Genomic DNA, 20,306 nt, shown 5'->3' with positions numbered 1-20,306 from the left:
GGATTTATTTTTTCTAAAGTAAAGGTTGAGGAGGAAGACCATCTCAGTTTGTTTCACTACTTCATTATTTCTTTTTTCTCTAAAAAGTGGGGAAATACACTGTTTCTAATTCTTTTTTTTGTGAAAAGTTCAGTGAAAAACCACTGATCTAGACATAATGCAAGTGGAAGCAATATCCTATATTCAGTTTTCCATTGCAAATAATCACCTAACCCTAAGTTTCTTGTCTGCAAATACCAAGCCAAATCTATATAACTTGGAGCTTGAGCAAATCTTTTCTGTCTCCATTTAGTATAAGCTTTAGCTTCTTTCAGTCAGCTCTGCAGTTTGGCTCTCAAGGTGGACAGTGACTGCACACACAAAGGCCTTCTCAGGTTTTTCCCTGCAGCTGGGGCTGCACAGCTGTCTCAGGGCCTTGCAAAACCTCAGGTCTCAGCCCTGCAAGCTTTCAGCATTTACAAACTCTCACTGGATTCAGGAGGTTGATGAGTGCATAAAATGAAACCTTTTGCAGGCTCTTGCTCACCTCTCCAGGCATTTGAGAATGTGGCCAACTGAAAATATATCCCACATTTCCATATGTGGGAAAGTTTTTTCTCCTGAAAATGAACGTGGGATATTCTGTATGAAGTAAAAACATTTGCTGTGATATATGTTTCCAGCAGGAAGCTCTAGTCAATAGCTATCAAAGTGACGAGGTGCTTTATTCCCCTGTTAATGCTTATGAAAAAAATTATATCAAAACACTGTTCATATAGAACCATGTGCCTCTTATTCATTCTAGTTGAATGAAGGAGTTGCTATCCAAGAAGCTAATGCCTGTTGTGGAAATAATCTGTTTCCTTGAAAGTATATCATCTTGCTTACAGGCCTACAAGAGTAATGAAATAATGCAGTTTGGATACAAAAGTGTGTAATGGAAAAAGATAGAATGTATGATTTTTAAAAGTCACTGTTATATACCCTGTAGCAGACTACTTATTGCAATAATTTTCTGTTAATTAACAACATTCTATTTCAGACTTGTAGGAATTCATGGTGATATTGTAACTCATTTGTGCCAACTGCAAAGTTGATAACAGTTAGCGTAGAGCACAGCTGAAATGCTCGGGGTGCTGTAATGAAGCAGAGTAGCCATCAGGTTTCTCTGGTGTCTAATGCCAGGCTCTGTGAGCCAGTACTTTTTTTCTAGAGAACAAGCAATCCCATTTCTGATTTGTGGTTGTTTTGGTTTTTTTTTTTAATTGTTCTGATTATGCTTCTCGCTGCTTTGCTATTCAAATGGAGACGCTTTCCCAATTCTCAACAAAATATTGCAGGCAGTTTTTGCTTCCCTGCAAAAAGCTGAACCAGGGCCAATTCTTCCTCTGGGTGGTTGCGGTGGTGCAAACCCTATGGGAATTGTGTAATGAAGATAAAATTTGGCCGAGGAATTGAAGCCTAAAGAAAAATAATTCAATGTGCATATGAAATCTGTTTGTTGAGTAAGTCTCCCCTCTCTGCAAATTTCAGAATATTTTTAGTGCATTGAAGGGATCCTGACACCACACCAACAATGTATGGTTTCCCATTTTAGTATGAAGCCCTGGCAGTTCTGTCACATTGTTTTTCCCAGAGCTAGCAAAAATAATAGCAATTTTTTTCAGTGAAATGGAGGCAGATCCTGCTCTGTTGCCCAGATGTAAGATACTATGACTCCACAGAATTTTTCTTGATCTAGGCATTGATGTGACAGGGACCTAGTTGCTCTTTCTAAGCAGGACATATTTCCTGGCTGGGGTCAGCATTCTTAGCACCTCGCAGCAGCCAAGATAATTACAAGCTGGATGCAATTCCTGCTCACTACCACCCACACCAGCTCTCACCCCTCCCAAACATTAGCCTTATGTGAGGACAGAATGTGCATCCTATGAGGAAAATCTAGCACAGATCCTTCACCAGACCATTTCTTCATATTTCTTGATCTCAGTGCAGCAAATATAGCTGATTTTTCTTATTTTTTCTTGTATCTTCCAGTAACAAAAGTCATCTGTGCCCAGCAGTGCTCTGGCCGCTGCAGGGGAAAGGTGCCCAGTGACTGCTGCCACAACCAGTGTGCTGCGGGATGCACGGGGCCTCGGGAGAGTGACTGCCTGGTAATGATGCTACACCACCACCATAATTGCTTAAATCCCTGATACGACGAGGCAGGCATTCAGCTGCATGTCCCCTAGCCTTCTTCAACCCCAGAAGCCTTCTGAGAGATGCTGTCCTGGAGGGTGCTCCAGGGTTTCCCTTCGTGGGTGGTTGGTGGGAGGGAAGATGACATGAACTTCACAGCACCCTTAGCTGGTCTTTACTGACTCTGTCAGTGAACCTTACTAGTGCATTCTAAACCATTTTAGTGCCTTTGAGTGCACAGTGAGTTCGAAGTTGTTGCAGAGCATCTGTTTGCTGTAGGGTGAGTTCCCCACATGGGCAGGTCCCCAGGTCCAAAGTAGTCCCCGTGCTACAGCAGTTTTTCAGGCCACCATAAGTTTGCCTTGTGCTCCTTAGCACTAGTCAGTAATAATCTTGATTTACTAAAGCAAGAACTTATAAGGGGAATAAGATATGATGGATCTTCATCTTTCTACATTTCATTGAAATTCAGACATGAAATCAGGGTTTCCCTTTCTGGGTTTCACTTGCCACAAAAGCTCTGTGTTTAGGGAACCCTGGGGCAGTGGAGGGAGAAAAAGCAAACAGAGCTTCTTTAGGAAAAAAAAAAAATCGCTTGGCTTTTCTACCAGAGTTTCAGGGGGTCAGTGTATGCTGTGGTTTTAACTCTTCCCCATATTTGCACTACACTTCATTCTGAATTAAGGGACATCTGAGTAATTGCCATAGAAGCCATCCAGTCTGGATGTTGTCATTATGTTTAGTCCTGGTCCTCTTTTAAGTTGCATGGCTATGATGCCCTTACTGGCTCACAAGGAAGACAGTTATTCTCTCTCATTTGGAAAGCCAGGGGAGAAGAAAGGGGAAAGGAGAGAGATTATTAATTTAATGCAGATTTAAATTGGAAGAACCAACTTGCCCTTCAAAAATGCTTGCTATATTATTCATTACCTGCAGCCAAATATAATGGCTTTGGTTTAATATTTAGCCAGAAAATTCAGTAATCGGCAGGAAAGGACTTGATTTGATTTAGGTTATTAAAAAGTGGCCAAGAAAAGTACCATTTGTCTTGATCCACTTGTCGCCTGTAGGGAAAATTTTTCTATCCAAGGCATGCAAATTTACTCCCGTTCCCACGTGAATCCTAGCAGCTCTGCACCAGAGTGCCAAGGTTTCTTATTCAGAAAAAGAAAAGTTCATGGTTTCTTTTTTAAAAAAAATATTAAACTCAATTGCCCAGCCTGAAGGAACCTTTCACCTTCAAAGCCTGAGGGACCATCCCTGTAGCTGCCTGGGGCTTCCATTGGAGCTAAGCAGGAAACAGACCGTCAGAGTGTTTTAAAGACCTAATGTAAAACCATTGTCACTTTTTATGGAGAAGGTGGTTTAATGGGTGCTGTTGTTCAATGACAGGCATGCCGCAAGTTTCGGGATGATGCTACGTGCAAGGATACGTGTCCCCCATTAGTCCTGTATAACCCCACCACTTACCAGATGGATGTCAACCCTGATGGAAAATACAGCTTCGGAGCCACTTGTGTGAAGGAATGTCCACGTAAGTTCATTTCAGATTGCAGCCGCATAGGAGGTGGGGGTTGGAGAGAGGTGGGAAGGGACCTATGTCATCCCTCTGTGTTGTGGCCAAGTGAAAGAGCACTTGTTCTCTTCAGTTCCTGTGGGAACTGGGAACAGTTGACAAAGTGAGCCTATTCAAACTGCATCCATCACCTTCTCTGATTTTTAATCATTACATTCTGACTTCAGAAAGTTTTTCTCTTGGTGGAGAGAAAGGCATCATATAAAAATCATCAAAACAATGGCTATATGGGATCAATCCTGTGGATTATCAAGCATTATCAGCTCTTAACTGTTTCTTAATTAAGACTGGTAGAAAGTAGTTGATTTTAACACTCCCTCTCAATTTGTATGATTGTTTTAGCTACAGATGCTTGCTTTTCCTTTCTTGCTGTTCCATGTCTGTATTTTTTTAACCCATCAAGAACCTGAATGTTGTTTTATCCTTCTGTGACCATGCCCCTCTCTGTAAAAGGGTGATAGCACTGTATGTTCATCTACCTTCAAATTATGTTTGTGAGTATTCATAGTTAGTGCCTGTACTTTTCTGAGTGTGACAAAAGTATTACACTAGTATTGAAGTGTTTGTCCAGCTCACAAAGCATCCTTCTTGTGTTTCAGTGACCTCTGTATCCTTTTATTTCTAGACAACTACGTGGTGACAGACCATGGCTCCTGTGTTCGCTCATGCAATGCTGATACTTATGAAGTGGAAGAAAACGGTGTTCGGAAGTGTAAAAAGTGTGATGGGCTATGCAGCAAAGGTATAAAAGCATGGAATAAACCAGTAAGGCTTTGAGATGGTAGGTAACTTGTAAGAAAAAGTGCAGGGAGTTCTGATCTTAATTAAGCACAAATTTGATATCAGTCAGATCCACTGATTGGAGATCTGAAAAGTGGTTTGATCAGGAAGCACGACTTTGGGGCATGCTCTCCAGCTGGGATACACCACAAGTACAGCAGATAAACTGTGTGTTTGTGCATGTGTATCTTGCACATCAGCCTTCTCCTTCATTTGTCCTTCCCAGTACCTCATCAAGGGGAATAAAATTAAAATGGGACAAAGAGAGAAAGAGGAGCATGTGCCAAACAGAGCCCGTGTGCAGAGAAGCTCAGACCAGAGCTGCACAGCTGGGCAAGCAAGAAGCGGTTATCTTGTGGCACTTTCTGAAAAGCAAAAATAGGCAAAAGATCTGTGAAACTCAGAGTGGTAGGTTTGACCATATTGGAATGCTTTTTCATGGCATCTCTATGTTTCCCCCCTTCCGTGTAACTGGGCTTCACCCTTCTCCCCTTCTCATTTTGTATCTCTCCTTTAACAGTGTGCAATGGCATTGGAATAGGTGAACTTAAAGGGATCCTCTCCATAAATGCCACAAACATTGACTCCTTCAAAAACTGTACCAAGATCAACGGGGATGTCAGCATTCTCCCAGTTGCATTTCTAGGGTGAGTTACCTGCTGGTCACTGAGCACTGGGAGGGAAAGAAGGGCTGGGGAGAAATTGAGGCTGAACTATTTTTTTCCCAATTCTTCATTCTCTTTGTTTCAGTGATGCCTTCACGAAGACTCTACCCTTGGACCCCAAGAAGTTGGATGTCTTCAAAACAGTCAAAGAAATATCAGGTTAGCAGTGAGTTTTAAGCTGAGATGTTCTGACTGATACTGCCAAATTCAGAGGGAGAGAAGGGAAATTTTTTAAGCATATGAAGAGAAGAGCAAGCAAAGAGTTTCTGCCTCTGAGCTACCAAGGGTCACTCTTCACCAAGGTGGTCAGCAGTGCCTCGCCAGCATTACGCCCACATAACCCATATTGGTCTCCCATCCAAGGTGTGTGGTTTGGCCAGAATACCCCTTCTGCTGAACTGTCAGCCCTAGAGAAGAGTAAAAGTAGAGGAGATCCTCAGCCACCCAAGAAGCATGTGGTGATGCAGAGGCGTACCGTTCCAGCTAAAAAAAGCCAAGTGTGTTTCTATTTGTGGAAAACCTTTCAGCAGCTCCTTAGGGAAGCGTGCTCAGTGGCTTGCATCATCCTTACGGAGACACCCTCTCCAGCCTGAAGAGCTCTTCTTTGGGGCGACTGGATCTCCATGAGCACAAAGCAGCCAGCAGAGTGCTCAGCTGCTGTCTTGCACCAAGCATCAATTAAAAATAATTTTGTTCAGCCCATTATAAAATGAACGTAACATCGGAGTGGGTCCCCAGACATGACTCCAGTTCCCTTTTTCTTTCTCTTACCTGTCTGGTTCCTTCAGGGTGGCAGTGACTAACCGCAGAGCGTCATACAGCAGCCTACAATTTTCCAAATTCTCCCCGTCCTCCCAAACACCTCAGCTGAGCAGAGAATTCTGCTTGCTTCAACCAATCCACTCCAAGTAGCTGGCTGTTCTGCTCGGTTCCTGCTTTTTGGTTCTCCTCTTCCCTGAGGTCTGCTCACAAATGGGATGGAGTGATGCCTTTGTCCCACAGGATCAGAGCCTGCAGCCTCTCAGGCAGGGTATCTACTGGCAAGAGCCATCGTCACTGGTGACTCGGTGTGGCAGGATGTGCGGCTCACTGACATGCTCATCTGTTATGCTCCTAAGCCCTCGTGGTGGGCTAAGAAGTAAACTGTTTATAAAACGGGGTTTAAAAATATCTCCCTGCTCCCTAAAATGTCATGTTTCAGTTTGAGATTCTCAGATAAGCATGGGGAAAGCACCAGGGCCTTCTCCTGGTGCAGGATTTGCTCAAGGATTTGCTGCCGGTACTGACCACAGGTTTAATTTCATTATTATTATTTTTAAATCTTTTCTTTGATTCAGGATTTTTGTTGATTCAAGCCTGGCCCGAGAATGCTACTGATCTCTATGCTTTTGAAAATCTGGAGATTATACGGGGTAGAACAAAACAACAGTAAGTAAATCATGTGCCAAAGCAACTGTAAGAGGAACACTGTTTAGAGCTGCTCTTGTCTGAGCACACCAAGGTTGCAAGTAGTGTGATACTCAGATGTCCAAAAACTAATGCAAAATGAGACAAACCCTTGGAGGAGTAGAGCACTATCTTTGTAGCAGTAGATATGTGTCCCAGGGGTAAAGACCCTCAGCGCTGTGCCACATGTGGAAGGCTGCCATGAGCCTGCTTTCAGGACCAGGGTCACCCACACCATCATGGAAACACAAACAGGACAAAGAGTGGCTCTTTACAGTTTGGGATAAGTTACTAAGGTATCAGAAGCACTTTGGGATTTGAGGTAGCTGGGCAGTGGGGGAGGGAGGCTGCCAGACAATGCAAACACCAGCAGCGCTTCCAGTGCCCTCCTAGGCTTGCCCCATGAGGAAGAATGACTTAGCGGACAAGCACAAAATAGTAGCTACTTTACCTACAACCATTGTTGCACATCATTTACTTGTCAGAAGACATGTGTCCTGACAGTTTTTGCTTAAAAAGCCCTTGCAAAACTAGATATGAGTATTGTAGTTGTTATATAATAGGCATGTCATGTACTAGACAATAAGTTTAGAGGGCTGAGCAGGATCTTGCTTGAAGAAAGCAGCAACACACATTTGAGAACTAAAAGAAAAATATGCCGAGTCTGCTTACTAATTATCTTTCTTGCATGTATTTTCTTTTTGTCCATCTCTCTTTTAGTGGCCAGTATTCCCTTGCTGTTGTTAACTTGCAAATACAGTCCTTAGGGCTGCGCTCCCTCAAGGAAATAAGTGACGGAGATGTCGCTGTTATGAAGAACAGGAACCTCTGCTATGCTGACACCATGGACTGGCACAGCCTGTTTGCAACTCAGAGCCAGAAAACAAAGATTTTACAGAACAGAGATAAAAATGAGTGTGGTAAGTCAGTGCTGCATTCCTGCTCCCCACTAAAGCTCATGCTGAAATGCAAGTGTAAGCTTGCATTTTCATAATTTGAGCAAAGCTTTCTTCCTCTATTTCCCTGGCTACAAAATTAATCAATGATACTGCTTTAATGAACTTGGTGAGGGAAAAGTGGGATTTTTTTTTTTCAAGGTGCTCAGGGCCCCATCCAATCTGACCTTGAACTCTTCCAGGGATTAGATATCCACCACTTCTCTAGGCAGCTCTTGCCTGTATCTCACCACCCATTGTAACTATGTCTTCATTACATCCATTCTAAATCTGCTCTTCCAGTTTAAAACCATTTCCCTTTGTCCTGACACTACAGGCCTTGTTAAAAAGTTGTTATATGCCCCCTTTACGTACTAAAAAGTCTCGATAAGGTTTCCCTGAAAGTGTCTCTTCCTCAGGCTGGACAACCCCATCTCTCTCAGCCTGATTTATCTTTATTACACATCTGTTAAGCTGTCACAGAGAAGCTTGTTCTTGTTTTAAAAGACCAGAAGTGACTCTTAGTTTCAGGCTTTGGAACTTAAGAGGAGCATGATTTCTCCTCTTCCACAGTGCCAGGAGCATTCACATGTGCTTTGGAACAGATTGGAGAAACTGTCTGGTCAGATGAAGTGAGGATGGAGAGTTTGAGCTCTCTCTTGCCTTGACATTCATGGCTTTTCTTGTCTTTGTTTCTCTCTTAGCTGCTGCCAAGCATGTTTGTGACCCTCTGTGCTCAGATGTGGGCTGCTGGGGGCCAGGACCCTTCCACTGCTTCTCCTGCAGGTTTTTTGCTCGCCAAAAGGAGTGTGTGAAACAGTGCAACATCCTACAAGGGTAAGTTGTCTCAGGGGTGCTTGAGGTTTCGGTGATGATTTGGTGGTTTTGGTTTTTAAAATATGTTGTAGCTGGAAAGAAGGCAAAAAATAGGGTCTCTGATTGCGTGGGATTTCACCAGTTTTGCAGAGATAGTACCTAGTTGAGGTACCTCTCCTTTCCCAGTCAGTATTGCTTGGGAGTTTGTTCCTGCTATGGTGAACTGCTAATAAAACATCCCCTTAAGCCCACAAGGAGAGTAGCTATAGGCCCAAGGAGGCTAAGCCTTATGTCTTCTTCCCATAAGAAATAAAGGAGCTTAAAGCCCCAGTGAAAATCCAAGCTGTGACTCATATCAAGTACGTTGGGTGAGAGCCAGAGCCAATTACAGTCCCCAGGAGCTCAGTTATCCCCAGAGCCAGGGACTCGTATGTGCTCAGATGAGCAGCTCACCCTTGCAATTTGCAAAGTTGCAGTCAAGGGAGAATGAGCTTTCATCCAAAAATCACTGAGAACAGCAATTTCAGGGCAAAATTATTGCTTCAGCCTCACTCAGGCCACGGAGAACATATTACCGCTTGTGTGTCAGGGCTGTGGCTGGGTTTTTCAGGCAGTTCAACAGGTGATGTAGACGGGAAAGGTACGTCTAGCACTGAAAATTACAGGGACTTTTCAATAAAGCTTTAAAGTTTGACTTTTAAAGCTCATGAGAATTAAGCAAGTACTTGTCAGGGTGCTAATGCCTCTGATGTTTGTATTTCTCTAGTGACTTGTAGTTCAGCAGCTGTCTTTTTTAAAGTGAATTCCCTCCAGCAGCTATTATAACCTGAAGGGCAGATCTGGGCATTTTTTGTGTCAAATGATGAGTAGATTTAGTTTAATTAATAACACCATTACTTGAAGTGGAACAGCTTTATTGCTATTGAAACCATCTGTTCCCAACTTTCATATTTTAATGATTCATTGTGTGTTGTAGAGAAGACATGAGTTTAATTATCAGTGCTTTGCTGTTTAGCTTTCCTAATTATTATCTGTAGCCTTGGAATCACTTGAACTGTTTTTGCTGATCTCTTTGCATCACTACCATTTAAAAGCCTCTAGAAATGGTTGTGAATATTCTGTGGCACTAGCTTAAAAGGGAAAGTAAACTAATTTGTAGTGTGCAATCTGGAATGCCATGTGTTTCACTTTCGACCAAATTTCCCTTACTCTTATGTCCTCACAAGTGCTACTGGTGTAGCCAAGAGGGGTCCCCCTGTATCTCCTCCTGTCTCAGTACCATCATCATCTCAATCAATTTAAAGTGGAAAACTCAGGAAAAGGAGAGAAGACCACAATTTATCACTTACTAATCAGCCTGGGATTTAATTATTTCTCTTTTTTTGTTGTTGTTGTTTTCCAGGGAGCCAAGAGAGTTTGAAAAGGACTCCAGGTGCCTACCCTGCCACCCTGAGTGCTTGGTGCAAAACTCTACTGCGTACAATGCAACCTGCACTGGACCTGTAAGAGCAGATTCACCTTAGCAAACCTCAAACTATGTATTAATAAGTATTTCCCATGTTGAGATAATCCTGAGGTCTCATTTACCCCCTCTCTGATGTGGAGCAGAGGTGAGAGTGGTTAGAAGTTGAGATCTTGGGGCAGGGGAGCAGGAACAGGAGAGGAAACCTCAGGGTGTTATTTTTCCTTTGTGACATGCAATCCACGGTCTCAGGCATTGTAGGGTCTTTAATTTTTTGTGTCTTTTACATAGGAAAAAAAGACTTATGTATGTGACAATATAGTAATTTGGCAAACATTTGAGGGACATGTGTATACTGAACTGCCATGCTGATGTGAACAAGTTAGATCAAACTCGTATCTTATTTGTAAAACTCCAGTTTTCTTTTTTTTTTTTTCTTTCTTGTAATTGAGATCAAATCTCCTGCTCGCATCACAGGTCCTCCTCTGTGCTATTTGACCCAACTCTTTAAACATCTCTTGCCATTCCTAGCAGCCTCTGAGTGTTTGACCCTTGCCTATCATCAGTTTGAAGAGTCACTGCTCAGTAACGTGAAGCATTTCCATCCTCCCTTCTAGCACCATGGCTTCAGGGATGTTATTAACATTATAAGGTCCTTCAGGCGATGACCACCCCACCCCCCTGTTCCATATTTGCCCAGCATCTAGTAATCGGTCTATTATAGTGGCCCTTAGACATTACAGTGATTAAAATAATCTTCCTATAGCATGTATTACTGTAGTCTTACTGTAACTGGCACTTGGATCTTGTCTGGTTTTTCTCCATAGCAGAATCTGACCCAGAATCGCTAGTTCCCCTGCTTTAAAATATTTAGGTCATTCATGGTGAACATGAAACAGTTCTGCCAAATATGGCTAAAGGCAATTCCTTTAAACACAAACAAAGCGCTTTTCAAAGTAAAAAAAAATTCATGCACTCCTTGGGTTGCCTCCATTACTCCATGCTTCTCTCTAACAGAGGAAAGAACCTGTGCTGAGAAACCAGGTAAATGATTTGAGGCCAGTACTTCAGGGAGGTGTCAGCCAGTCCAGGTCCAATGTTTTAAATTGTGTGATGGGAGGTTGTACCAGGTAGCTGCCAAGCCTTATGCTTTTCAGATAAAGCCTTACTGAGGTGTCATTGAATTATTCCCCTTAAAATGAAAAATATAGGTTTTCCAACCAGGCAGAAGGCAAACCAGTATAAAAGAAGCAACACTGAAATGCAAGAAAATACTAGCTTTAAAGAGCAGGGACTACCTTTTGTATGGTCCATCCTACAATAGCAATTACTTGCAAGAATATCAGGTAGCAAGGTAATAAAACCAGACGATGCTGAAAACTTCTGGCAGTGGAAGGCATTTAGATTTATCTTCTGAATTTCCTCCTGAATAGGCTGATTGAAGGGCATTATAAACAAGTTGCTTCTCTTTGCAGGGTCCTGACAATTGCATGAAGTGTGCCCATTTTATAGATGGCCCCCACTGTGTGAAATCCTGCCCAGCAGGGGTTCTGGGCGAGAATGACACCCTCGTCTGGAAATATGCCGACGGGAATGCTGTTTGCCAGCTCTGCCATCCAAACTGCACCCGAGGGTGAGTAAAACCTTGGCTGAATGGAGACAGGGGAAAAAAGAAATAGGGGAACAGCTCATCTCGAGCTCTTTCTCCTCCTGACAGTCCCATGTCAAACCACTGAGAAGAACTAGCAGGGAACAAGAGAGGTCAGGAGTACACAGCAGGAAAAGTTCAATGGAAGACAGAAAAAAAAATGGTTTAGGGGGTTTGAAACAGGTTTGTTTGATAACTTAAATAGAAAATTTCCTGGAATTTTACAGAACTCACCCAGCAGTGATGCACTTTAGTTTTTCCCCACCTGGCTTGTTGCTGGGTCCTTTAGTTTTGGGAGGAACATCAGTGACATCTGGTGGATGCTGAACTCCTACGGCCCATCTTTATCTGCACCTTTCAATTTTCAGGAGGGAAATCCCAGTGGGATTAAAACATGGTGTTTTAATTTTTCTTCGTTCTTTCCATATGCTAGCACTTGGTCTGAGTTCAAAGCCTTGCTTGCCTCCAGAGTGTGGCATTATTAATGGGCATCACAGTAACCCCATTTTTGTCCTCATTTGGGGGCACACTTAAGCTGCCATGTGGAACAAGCTGTGAATTGAACTAGTTAGCCTACATGACAAGTAACAACTGTCTTCTCTCCTGGTTTCCAACCTGCAAAGGACATAGGATGCGCAGTAAAAGGTTTTAGGATTTGAGAGTTGGTTGCTGGACTGTGATGCTTTCAGAGCAAAAAACCACATGTTTGGTGTATTGTGCTTCACAGGCCCCTGCCTTTTACCCTGCAGGTCTGTCTGATCCAAAATCCTTCTATAGTATGCCTATAATATGTGTTGCAAGAGAGAAGTTATAACTGATTCAGACCAACTATCATCCCATTGTGTATTAGCTGATCCAACTGCCAGGTCCTCGATTTCATGGAAAAAAGGAGATGAAGGGTGAAATTAGCAAGGAACAGCCCTTTCTAGTGCTCCTAGTGAAGTTCATTGCACTGGTTTTCAGATGGAAGTTGTACCAGCTGTGTAGATTTGCCGCAATTTACAGCGATGCCCCGTTTTTGTTATAGTCACAGGCAAGGCTTATCAGGGCTTCCCACTGCAATGCCTGAGAACAAATTGTCTCAGTTGAAAAGGGATCTTTATAAGTTTGCTCTTTATTAATGACCTCAATAGTCCCTACTGATACAAACTGGCCACAGAGATCCAATATCCTCCTTCTAACTCGCCACATGGAAATGCAGCTGATTAGTGGAGCAGCATAATGAGTAACCACATCTGAACAAAGTTTTCCACTGTGCGGCCTTGGTAGTGAGATCAAACACTAGACTCAAATAAATGTAGACTTGGAGAATGTAATCTGCCAGACAGGGATGCAACGACATGTCATGCAGTGGCTTTTAGTGCACAAGCAAATTCCCAGAGCAGACTTCATCAGAGAAATCAATTCCTGCCTGGCTTTGACAGTGGATGGGGTACCACAGGAGTCTGGCAGGAGATGGGGTTACAGCACAGAGAATTTTTTTTAAAATGAGAGGTACCCAACATATGTCTCTGTGTATTTGGCCCTGTGTTTTTAAGGCAGAAAATAAAAAGTAGTATCAATTTCATCTTTTACATGGACTGAATTTGTATCAGTTATATTGTAAACATGGTCAATCACCCTATTTGAGTTGCTGCCCAAATGGGGCAGAAGAAATAGGCTGAACGGCTCGAGAGAGCTAGGAGGTAGTGTTGCTATTTTTGCTATACAGATGGTACATCTGAGGCCAATGGCATTGATGAGTAAGGAGCCAGTGTCAGTGGCATAGTATGGAAATATGCAGTCTGGCACAGCGTTGTCCTCGTGAAGGCAATCCATCAGTAACGCCACTTCTCTTCACGCCTTTCCCTCATTTTGCTGTGGGAATGGGATCTGTTCAGCAGTGGGTGGAAAACATCTGTCTCACAAAGTTTTTGCATCCTTAGAAACCACAGTCTCAGCAATTCCTGCATGACAAGAAACAACAACTTCATTTCTGTCCCTGTCCAATTTCACAGCTAGAGCCCACAAAATCTTATCAGCATGATTAAGTGTGCTGACTTCAGTAGTCATGCAAGTAAGGGTTCCCAGGATCTCTCTCTCCTTTCCTTACTTGAAGAAGCTGCAAGTAAAGGACTTCTTTTCCCAGCTGAGTTTTGTCACAAACTTTGTTTTTTCATTTTAGGTAAGCATACTGGTAGTACGTTACTTCTTTTGTAATGCCACAGAGAATCCTTTCTAGACTCATTTTCTTTTCTGAGTCAGTTTTTCAGCCTTCATTAGGACATAGAATGAAGGAAGCTTTCTCCTGCTCAGCCCAAAAGACCCCTTCTTTCTCAATTCTCCTGTTCTCTCTTGGGGATTTTGTACACAAGCTTCCTTTTGCCATGCCTCTAGTACAGCTGAGAGTATGTGCTACAATAAAGAAAGCAACATCTGAAAAGCCCTGGAATTACCTCGTCTACACCTGCAGCATCTAATGATACTCACTAGCTTAATTAATCTGCTCAGTGTTGAAGGATTTGGTCTCACAGAGTACAGGAATTAAACTCAGACATGGACGCAACCACTGGAGGGAATGAGCAAGGAGAAGAGAAGCCAATACTGACACATCTTGCCTCCGCAGTTGCTACCAACAGTATGTGTCTCACCAGTCTTCATGTTAAATGCCAAGGGATTTTTGGGGCAGGTGAGAAGGAGGCCAGGGGATCCAAGAGGGAACGTTGCAGCAGCACAGTGCAAATGCTATGCCTTCATCACACTTGGAAGGTTAATGAGAAAGGACAGAGTAAAGTTTTTGTAAAGCTTTGAAAAGCCCAGTGGTTTTTAATTTCTTTTATGACTGTGAAGTAACTTAGGCTATTATAGTGTTAGTCCTTTCTGAAAGGCCATAAATCATAGCAACTTAATGTATTATATCAAATTAGGAACTATGGGTCGAGGACAAAGTTGTTAAGATCTTGATGGATTTGGGAAATAAATAGCTGTGTCTGCCCTGGGACAAGTAATATTTACATACACAAATGAAATGCTGAGTTCAGGATTAAACAGTTTTCAGGAACTGTACACAGTAATAATTTTCCAATAAGTAGAGAAATATTTCAGAGACTACAACTGCTGCTATATCCATATGATCTTCAAGCAATTCATAACCTAAGTCTCATTTCAGTTTCTGTAACAAGAAGAAAAATTACTCAGGAATGGAAAAAATTATCGTTTAGATTCCACAAAACTTGAGTTACTTATGTTGAGTGTCATCATCAAATTCCATAATAAGAAAGATGTAGTCCTGGATGGATATTTCTCATAGGCTTTGTGTCTTCTTTGACTTGTGAAATGAATCAGAAAACAACATGAGATTTGAAAAGCACAAGCTGATCTGTCATTTTCTTCCCAGACACCTTTTTACTTTATCCACCCAGACTGGATATTGATGGGGAAAAAGAAGGGGACAGATAAAAACCTACACTTCTTCTGTTTCTGCTTTGAAGTGTAGGAAAAGAACTGGTCGGTCATTCCTCAGATTGTAGATACTATCAGCCAATTCTGTTTGCTGTTATAAAGGACATAGAGGACTTACCATTATAAAGTAGCATGGCAAACCAGAATTTTGAGGAAGAGATACTTTGAGGGACAATAATCATATTCTGAAATAAAGTGAGGTCTTTTAATTTCACATTCTTATTCAAGAGCAGCCACATCTGCTTTATTTGTAGAAATTCATGTCCAGGCATTAGAGCATGATAGGATGAGATCTGGAGTCTTAGATCAGTTTTCCATCGAGCACCCAAAGCAAGATCTGCTTCCTATGACCATAAACAAGCTGATGGTTCTGCTCTGCACATGCAGCCTCTCTGTACTTAGTTACACAACTCAGCAAACAAAGCAAGCTGTATGCAGATAGGAAAGCTGACAAGGCTGAGTACCCAGGATCTGGGAATTGGTATGCACAGCACTTGCAGCATGTCCAGGACACCAGGATGCACATTCTTGCATGGGAGCCCAGTGAACTTACAAGACCTTCAAGATGCTGGGTCTTGGAGCACTGTGTTGGCCCAGAAACAAGACAAATACACGAGGGAAGATCAGAGTAATGGAAACAAACAAACAAATAAAACCCCATTAAAATGAGTAGTTGCTTCACCTCTTCCTTCCCCAGACCTAGACCAAGTTATAAGATCTGCAACTCTACCTAACATTCTGAAATTTTTCTGGTTCCTCCTCTTAGTGAAAGGGATTTCAGAGCAGTTTTCCTGGCATGGGCTCACTCCTTATCCCCTGCTTGACCTCCTCTGAATTTGTTTTGAGATGATCCATTTTCTTTAAGTCAGCGCAGCGAGCGGATACCACAAACTGGACTTTACTCCTTCCTGTGCTCTGTTTCTCAGAGGTGATGTCACCCTCTCTGTAATGCTCTCCTTCCTCAGTAGACACCACAAAGACCACAATTCCCATGAAGAGCATACATCTCGTAGCCCAGAAGCACTTGGGGAATTCAGAGTGCCTCTCATGCCCATTAGACCATCAAGTGAACGCAGTCACTGTGTTTTTGTCCGTGTTGTTTTTTGCATTGGGCTGCCAAAATTAATTTTGAGAATTTTAAGCTCAAATGGAGGGTGAAAGACTTGCTAGTAGAGTTCCTGGCTCTCTAGATAGCTGTTATACCTGTTTACATTACCAGTAACATAAGACTATAGATTCTAAAAGAAAAATGTCATGGACACATGCCCACAAACTATAGCCAGAGAGAGTGCTGTCAAATCCTGGTTTTTTGATGGGAGTCCCTGTTTTCTATTGCAATAGGAAGTCTGAAAATGGAAATCTTTACCTTATCAGGAAACAAGGATATGCTGGAGGGTCTCCAATGACACATTTCCACGTGTATTTCTGTCCTTATCCTTTCCACATGTACTTCTTTCCTCCTCTACAATCAGCCCTGAGCTCCTGCAGATGTCCATGCAGAGCCAGGGAATCCATGAATTTTGTGTATCTACGTCCTTCCCCCATTCTACCACATGATAGAAATTTGTTTAAAACATTCTCTAAACTGAGTATGCAGCATAGCTACTCCTCTAGATAAAAGATTTTTGGAGCAAGGTCGTTGACTGATACTTAGTGGAGTGTATGATTATTATAAATTCCTATGTTAATACTTGGAACTGCTCTGAAACATAAGCTTTTCAATCAGTAGCACTCTTAGTTGGAATTATAGAAGTATGTAGGCCAGAGCTACTATGTTTGTAATGTTCATTTGTTTTTACAGGTGCAAAGGGCCAGGTCTTGAAGGCTGTCCAAATGGGTGAGTATTTCATTTGCTACAATTAATGGCAGAGCTGGAAAGAATGCATGCATGTTTACATTTCCACACTGGACACTGTGAGGCTGGGCCTTAAGTCTTCAGCTCTGTACAGGGAAGTGACAGCTTAAAGCAGGCTCAGACCTATAAAAATGGTTTAAAGAACTGAGAAATATTGCTACTGGCACAAGACTTCAAAATCTTGTTCTGCTTAGCCTTTTTTTGTCAAGGTGAGACTTGGAATCTGTTACTGGACAACAAAAAGAGGGGATGGAAAAGGAAAGGATGAAGGACAGAGAGAGAGAGAGAGAGAGAGAGAGAGAGAGAGAGAGAGAGAGAGAGATTTAGGATTTATATAGTTACCTGCATTACAGAGGACTCAGACACACAGAGGACCTGTGATCTGTACATCTCCAACCATTCTGTTCCCAGATGGATGCTCATTTGTCACACTAGATCTTATATTACGCTGTTTGGCCTCATGACATGCTCGAGGTCATACAACAAGCAAACAGGCTTCTTTTGCTTAAAGAGAAGGATTTTGTTTCTTCCCACAGAGTCATGCTATGGCAAGACAAATTCAGCCTAGAAGTAATGCTAAAAAGTGACTGCATTTAATAGGAATCCCTGGGGCAACTTAGAAAGAAGCTGGCATGGGTATCTAAGTACAAACCAAAAAAACAATCTCGGAAACCAGGTTCTTCTTTTCAACTTAAATTTGAAATTACCAAGGCTCTAATAAAGAGGCAGCAAACTGTATGTACAACGGGGATGGCACACACAATACCTGGCCTCAGACATTTGTACTTGGGAGGGCAGATCATCTCACGTTCAGCGTGACTCTTACAGCCCCTCCAATAATGATGAGATGTCAGCTTCACTGTAGATATCACAACTGCTTATGCCTTCCCAGATCTCCTCCTCTCCATGTGCTTTGTGTGTCTGATCACATGCAGGCTGCCCATAGCTGGAATACATAGGCATCACAGATTTGATGCTCATGTGCTTGGTGGGTTTGTCAGAGAGAGAAGAAATCCCTTCTCTTAAGCTACGAGGATCAATTCCAATTGTGAGTTTGAGAGAAGAGTGAAGATTTTGAACAGATTACTGGATGAGAAATTTAAAAATACAGATGCCCAAGAAATCTGAAAATGTCTAGTAGGCTCTTCATGGTTGTCCAGAGCATATGTTTGATCAAAACCTAAGGCTTCATGCAACCTCTATAGGGCTTCTTTAAAATCTTACACCTAAGAATTTTTTTCTCTTTCTGGATCTCCTTCTGTGTTGCAGCTCCAAAATTCCATCTATCGCAGCTGGTGTTGTTGGAGGTCTCCTGTGCCTGGTGGTGGTTGGATTGGGCATCGGCCTTTACTTACGAAGACGCCACATCGTCAGAAAGCGAACCCTGCGCCGGCTGCTGCAGGAGAGGGAGGTGAGCGCTGCTGGCACGGCTGCAACACCCACTGCTTTATTTGGGGCAACAGGGGCCATCCTCCTTTTACCAGAGAATTAAAGCTCCATGCATCTGCCTTGTACTTCAGCTATCCTTTGGCTTGGAAAACACAGTGTCTGCTATGCTACCCAGAAAAGAGGCGGTGTGCATCTGTCACCTTCTCAGTTAATCTCAAATCTGATCCCTCTGGATATAATTTTCAAAAGATTTTAAAAGATGTCTCAATCCCAAGGAATAGTTATTGAGATTATCTACTCAGAAAAAAAACTATACCTTCAGGGTGAGGTGCAATGTGTTTGCTGATCCATACCACCTTGCTATGTAGACCTTCAACCTAAAATCACATGTCCCTTCAGACAAGCCTTGAGGCTCCAGTGGCAGCTTGGAGTGCTTTTGAAATTTTTAACCCCTTGATCAGGTGCATGCCTGATCCTGCAGAAAAAAAGGAGATCAGGGAAAGGAATTGAGGAAGTATTTATGTCTTGTCTTTGGTTTGCTTTTAGCACAAAAAGCCCTCAAAGCCATCAAAGTGAATGGTTCACCCCGTTGGGCATGAACAAGGTTTCTACACTGCTTTTTTGTTTTGCATGGCTTTGTGTGCATTATAGCATCACCCTCTGGGTACCTCATGTATAAAACAGTAAAATTCCTTATCCTGATTTGAAGCTGCTCTTTTATGATCAGCCCCCTTCTCTTTCTAGTCCAGTCCTAGTAAATAATTAGCAAATTATTTTTAATATTCTCCTAAAATCCCAGTTGCAGCTTTCTTCAGTATTTGCAGAGTCAGCTACTAAAATCCTTAAAAAAAACCTGTCCTGTTTTTCAGTGCACTACGTAACTATATTTTTTACATACCACTATATTCTACAGTTGTGATAGTAGAGTTCAGTTTGTGCTTAGCTCATATTGTAACCTCTGGACTCCTCAAAATGAGGATATTTCTTCACAACATAAAGGTTGCTGACCCACTAAAATCAGACTGAATCTAGCTAAATATGGTTTCATTCAAAGGAAAGGCAAAACGAAAAACAATAAGGGAAAAAGCTGACTTATGCATCATAAAAGTGTTAAATATCTTTGTTTGGAGAGCATTACTACTATTTGCTATAAGGCTTAGATCAAATTTTGAAAAAATTAATAGCCAATTCAACATCTTTTTTCTTGAGGAAAGAATCACTGTCAGAATTTCAATTGCTGCTTGTACACCCTGTGGTCTGGGGTACCATGGGAATTTCATCCAGTTAAACAAGAGCAGACCTGAAAGGTTGCAGGTGATTCTTGCCCATTATTTTGAACATTTTAATAATGTATTCAGAAGTTCAAAAAAAAAAATCTCCTTTAGGATCTGCTGCAATTACATTATTTTTCATGCTGTGTTTTAAGGCTTTGAAGTCCAAATCTACATTTGAGTAGTTGTATTCCTTCATTCTCCTTCAAAATGGCAGTCACCACTCTGTGATTTTTGGAGCAACTTTAGATGTTTATTCCTGTGAGTTAGAGCAGAGCTATCCTCCCATAAACTTCACAGGAAATAAAATGTTCATTATTTTAAAGGAAGGATTTATTTGCTTCCCAAAAGTGTTCAGCCTTCTAGACTGTATATCCTTCTAACATCATCTTCTGTCTGCACCAGCTTGTCGAACCACTGACACCCAGCGGGGAGGCACCAAACCAGGCTCATCTAAGAATTTTAAAGGAAACAGAATTTAAAAAGGTCAAAGTTTTAGGCTCTGGAGCTTTTGGCACTGTTTATAAGGTAAGATCACCATGTTTCTCTTCTTCTTTCCATCTTGCTCCCTCATGCAGAAGCCACCCAAACAAAGTATGAAATGGGAGCCCTGACCATTGTGTAGGGGTCTTTTTAACTAGATTTTGTAGCATATATCTATTGAGTGGTAGAAAGATGACTCAGTCATCATTAGCTGAGTTATGAATTGGGTAACAGGAGAAGGTTTACAATGTTGCCAAAGCCACATTGCTGAACCTGGAAAACAAGGATCTTGATTTGAAAACTACCACAGTCAAATACACCGTATTGAGAATATTAAGAAAAAAAAAAAAGCATTTTGGTCAGCTTAGTGCTAAGCTAT

The 20,306-nt window shown here is 42.0% G+C and overlaps 1 protein-coding gene across 2 annotated transcripts in view; it reads left to right on the top strand.

The window, feature by feature from the left end:
- EGFR (epidermal growth factor receptor) overlaps nucleotides 1-20,306 on the top strand; it is a 156,259-nt gene that overhangs the window by 117,847 nt on the left and 18,106 nt on the right. For both annotated transcript variants that reach the window (XM_017821868.1, XM_017821858.1), the window contains exons 6-18: nucleotides 2,017-2,135; nucleotides 3,553-3,694; nucleotides 4,362-4,478; nucleotides 5,037-5,163; nucleotides 5,267-5,340; nucleotides 6,519-6,609; nucleotides 7,348-7,547; nucleotides 8,267-8,399; nucleotides 9,781-9,880; nucleotides 11,316-11,473; nucleotides 16,731-16,766; nucleotides 18,054-18,195; nucleotides 19,850-19,972. In XM_017821868.1, coding sequence (XP_017677357.1) covers nucleotides 2,017-2,135; nucleotides 3,553-3,694; nucleotides 4,362-4,478; nucleotides 5,037-5,163; nucleotides 5,267-5,340; nucleotides 6,519-6,609; nucleotides 7,348-7,547; nucleotides 8,267-8,399; nucleotides 9,781-9,880; nucleotides 11,316-11,473; nucleotides 16,731-16,766; nucleotides 18,054-18,195; nucleotides 19,850-19,972 — 1,562 coding nt within the window. The remainder of the gene's footprint in view (nucleotides 1-2,016; nucleotides 2,136-3,552; nucleotides 3,695-4,361; nucleotides 4,479-5,036; nucleotides 5,164-5,266; nucleotides 5,341-6,518; nucleotides 6,610-7,347; nucleotides 7,548-8,266; nucleotides 8,400-9,780; nucleotides 9,881-11,315; nucleotides 11,474-16,730; nucleotides 16,767-18,053; nucleotides 18,196-19,849; nucleotides 19,973-20,306) is intronic.

Source organism: Lepidothrix coronata, unplaced genomic scaffold, assembly GCF_001604755.1.
Source record: "Lepidothrix coronata isolate B3197 unplaced genomic scaffold, Lepidothrix_coronata-1.0 Scaffold3, whole genome shotgun sequence".
Lineage (NCBI taxonomy): Eukaryota > Metazoa > Chordata > Aves > Passeriformes > Pipridae > Lepidothrix > Lepidothrix coronata.
This window is presented reverse-complemented; position numbering and strand designations above follow the sequence as displayed.